This window comes from Apis florea, unplaced genomic scaffold (assembly GCF_048593485.1).
Source record: "Apis florea isolate Af1SG1 unplaced genomic scaffold, ASM4859348v1 contig_2492_pilon, whole genome shotgun sequence".
In the NCBI taxonomy this organism is placed as follows: Eukaryota; Metazoa; Arthropoda; class Insecta; order Hymenoptera; family Apidae; genus Apis; species Apis florea.
Window position 1 is genome coordinate 3208873 of NW_028256593.1, and position 4164 is coordinate 3213036.

The 4164-nt window shown below is 41.8% G+C and overlaps 1 protein-coding gene across 1 annotated transcript; it reads right to left on the reverse strand.

Annotated features, from left to right (window-relative positions):
• Positions 1 to 530: 530 nt before the first annotated feature.
• Positions 531 to 3136, reverse strand: LOC100866843 (paired mesoderm homeobox protein 2B). Its single transcript, XM_003693341.3, has 3 exons — positions 2782 to 3136; positions 729 to 922; positions 531 to 635 (listed from the first exon to the last, which is right to left on the reverse strand). Exons 1-3 carry the CDS (start codon positions 3134 to 3136, stop codon positions 531 to 533), a joined length of 654 nt encoding a protein of 217 aa, XP_003693389.2.
• Positions 3137 to 4164: the final 1028 nt, after the last annotated feature.

Sequence of the window (4164 nt, forward strand, 5' to 3'; positions counted from 1 at the left end):
TCTCTAGGAATAGACAGGTAGATGAATCATTTTGGAATTAAATTCGCTTGGAAGGAAATTTTAACGCGGAAAATATTCAAGGTTATTGGTTGAACATTGAAAGACGAGTGAAAAAAAGAAAGAAGAAATCGCGTTGGCGATTGGAAAGAAATTGTTCGAGAATTTTCTCCATAATAATAATAACAGAGAAGAAGTAGACGCGATTATTAAAAGAATGGACGTCATCGAAGAGGGAAAAATAAATGGCGAGAGAAGAATGAGGAATGGACGCGCGACGACGCGTCAGAGGTTGAAAGAGAATTGGTTATCTATAAAAGCTCGTGAGGGTGAGCCGACGAAAATGTAAAACACGTTGATTGGATCATAAATTTTGCGCGTTCGATTTCGCGTCATGGTAAGACAACTCCCCTTTGAATCTCCGACGCGCAAGAAGTTCAAGTTAATCCGTCACGTGCATTAGACGGTATAATCCATCAACTTACACGGTGTCTAACCGTGAAAACGGAAATGGGGGGGGGCTTGTAATGCAATTACATGGCACGCTTCGTGTACTTCCGCCATTGTGCATCTTCGTTTCCGGCCCTCCGTTTCGTGGTGACGCCAAAAGGACTATCTCCATTTCTTTTCACTCGAATCTTTGCAATCGTGTGAAATTTATTGATTCTTGGCACGTTTATATTTTTTGTGATAATCGTGCAAGATGCCAATTATGATTAAAAATCACCTACCTGGACTCTAGCTTCCGTTAGATCTATCTTCATAGCGATTTCCTCTCTGGTGTAGATATCTGGATAATGAGTCTCCTGGAAGGCACGCTCCAATTCTTTAAGCTGAGCCGATGTAAAAGTCGTTCGTATCCGACGTTGTTTCCTCTTCTCCGCCAAGCCATCGTGTCCCGAATAGGCCTTATATCCTAATCCACCTGGAAATTATGAAGAGAAGAAGTGAAATTTCAGATATCAAGTAAAAACAATTTGAATTTTAATTGGATTAAAATAACAAATTAAGATTAAATTATATAGGAATAAATCTTATTATTATAATAATAATTGAACGATATGATTCCATCATGTACGGTTAAATCTTTATAGTTAATCAGAAAAAAATTATCAAAATGAATTTATGATATATTATAAAAGTTTTATCTATATATGATTACCTCCTAAATCAATTATTCAAATTTTCTCTTAAAAGGCAAAGAATAAAACTTGAAGAATCAACAAATCACAGTTTCTAAATTACTCCACATGCTGTCAAGATTGATAAAACGTGAGGAAAATCAGTGTGGTCGAATTACTCTAGCTGGAGAATGGAACGTTTCTGAAGGGTTTGGTGCTTGCAAGGAGAGGAAGCAGCTTATAGATTATAGAATATAGGTGAGAATGGCTGCGATAGCGAGCAAGGTAACCATAGCAATGAGTGAGTGAAGGGAGAGGAAGAGGTAGTGAGCTGGGGGTGAAGGAGACGTGGGATGAGACGGAGCGGAGTTAGGTGCAAGAGGAACGAGGCAGTAAATGAGGGAGTGACGAGGAAAGAGTGAGAAAGAGAGGCAAGAATATGAAAAAGGAAGAGAAGGAAAGAGAGTACGAGACACATCCATTGATTTTCAGTGCCATCTTGTCGTCGTTTCCAGAGGAAATATCACGGTGGTAGGTTCGAGCATGGAGACGAACCATCGCATGGCAACTATCCCCTGAGAAAAGAAGGACCACCCTCTTTTTTTCTGCGGAATAAGCTTCCCTTCTTCGCTCCGCCCGCGCATGCTGCCTTCCTCTGCCTCTAATTGATTGTCCTTTCGTAAATTCTATCGTTTTAACGATGTACAGTGTTTGATTTTTGTTCGTTCGTTTGTTCTCGAGGAAGTGGTAGTTCGAGCAACGAGGAGATTCGATTAGATTGATTGTACGAAATTCTCGTTTGGAATTATTCTCGTTTCTTGATGATTTTCCTTTTTTTTTTTTTTTTTTTTTTCCTTTTCAGAATTTGTGAATGCTGATTAGATGTGATTTCCGTACTAAGTCTTAATTAATATTTGATATCTAGTTTTAATAAAAGAGAAAATCAGATTGTGATAACGTTGAATAGTTATGCATAAAGAAAGTGATGAAAGTTTTAAATGTTTGAATAAGACGTTGCGTTAATTTTTTATCCTTTTAATAAGGAGCTCGTATAATGATTTATGAAGGATAATAAAATCCAAATTGATATTTATCGTTGTAACAAATTGTGTTCACACTTCTCGTTTCTTTTATAGGCAATAAAATAAAAATTATACGATCCATGAAGCTAAATATGTGTATATCTTTTATAAGACACGATAATTTTCTTGCTTTCGAACAACGAACGATAAATATGTAATTTAATTTCCTAATGAATATTACAAATAGACAAATAATATAAAAACATCATAAATAACATTTACTACATTATGGTAAACAAAGAATTGTTGCAGATTGATATGAAAGAAAGAAATCAATGACTAAAGGTGATAATAATTTTTCTTCTAACGATTGATTCAAAAATAAATATCTGCACTTAATTTTTCGTTTAAAGAATGATAAAAAAGTATGCAAATGATCGTCTCTGAATTCCATCGCTAGGCACAAAAGCCTAAACAAAAAATTACAAAAATCTGGAACAATAGGCAATAATATGTAAAACAGAATTCTGGAATAAAAACAAAAATGAAAAATTAAGTTTCCATTAAGTCGTATAGTGTTCCATCGTCATCCATCCACCATCATCTCGTCCGAAGAGAACAACCGAATTAAGTGCACTCACTCTGCAAATTAATGGCCGAGGGAAAGATGGAAGCGGCGTGCCGGTGAACCTCTTGAGATCTGGCGGCCATTACCGAGCAGGGGGTTGTATGGGCCCCGTGGTGCGCGTGGGCATGAGAGTGGGTGGTGTGATGGGCCCCCAGCGGCGTGGTGCTTCCTGTACCCGTAGTTCCCGCGTTGCCCGGATAACCAGCAGCTCTCGCAGCCGTGTACCGATAGGCGGCCTGGCTCATTTGCGAGCACGAACTCAAGTCCCCGTATCCACATTGCATCTCACTGGCGGCTAGAGCACAGCTAGAAGCCTCGAAACCGGCGGCCGCAGCGGCAGCCGCCTGATTCAAGTACGAATAATCCATGATTCACTCGAAGATCACCGCGAGTATGGATGAACGGAAACAGAGTTTCTCTCGTGGTCACAGGCGAAGATAGAGATTTGCGTGGATGAAAAAGGACACTTTCGAACGAAGGGCACAAAATGATTCACCTGGACAGTTCATCGAAACTTCTTCTTATTTCTTTTCCTTCATTCTTGATCCTTCACTCGAGCGGATAAACTGAATCTTTCCGGCTGATATAATGGATGGATAGTCCCGTCGAGCTCGTGGAAAAAACGGAACTATAACTAGACTCTTCGTTCACTGGAACATGTTGATTCGAAGGATCTGAATAGAAATTCGAACGGGGTTATAATAATCACGAGGAAGAGAAGCTAAGGGCCCCGGCCGGGCCTTAGCCGCGGCTTTCCTTCCGGCCCCAGCAACGACGCGTTTCTTCCCACGAAATCTCGGATAATCGTAGGGCAGGGTGTGTAAGCAGCAGTGGCAGCGTCACGTAATTCTCCTCCGGTCGTAGATAAGAGCTAAGGGACGCGGGCGGTAGCTGGTTGCTCGATAGCGGCTTATGACGCGTAATCGGATCAGCGATATCAAATTATTGCGATTATAGCCGCGGATAGAAAGAAGTTTTTCGGCCCGCTTAAGAGAGCCCGAGACGACCGACTGGTGGGTCTCCTCAAAATCAAATGATAAGCTTAATTCAATAACCGGCGGAGAGGGTGCATGCCGGAGGTGTGGTCCACAGTTGGTTACGGTGAAACGGGTTTGGTCACTGTCTTCCGTTCTCTAAGCGCTGATTCGTCGATCCCTGGTGCCACCCCCGGACTGGATGAGAGAACAGTCACCGCCCCTCGAAGCTTCTGTGTTCATCCCCGTCCGTGTGCCACCCCCATTTCGTCGGGCGACCTCTCCCTAACAGCCATCAGCTCGAATGAACGCTATCATTCGATGATGCCGACCCTCTCCCCTGGTCTCGATTTTACGATCGATTCCGGAGCAGGCCGTTTCCGCTGGACACAGGAGCAACGCTTCTCCAACCATCTTCCGTA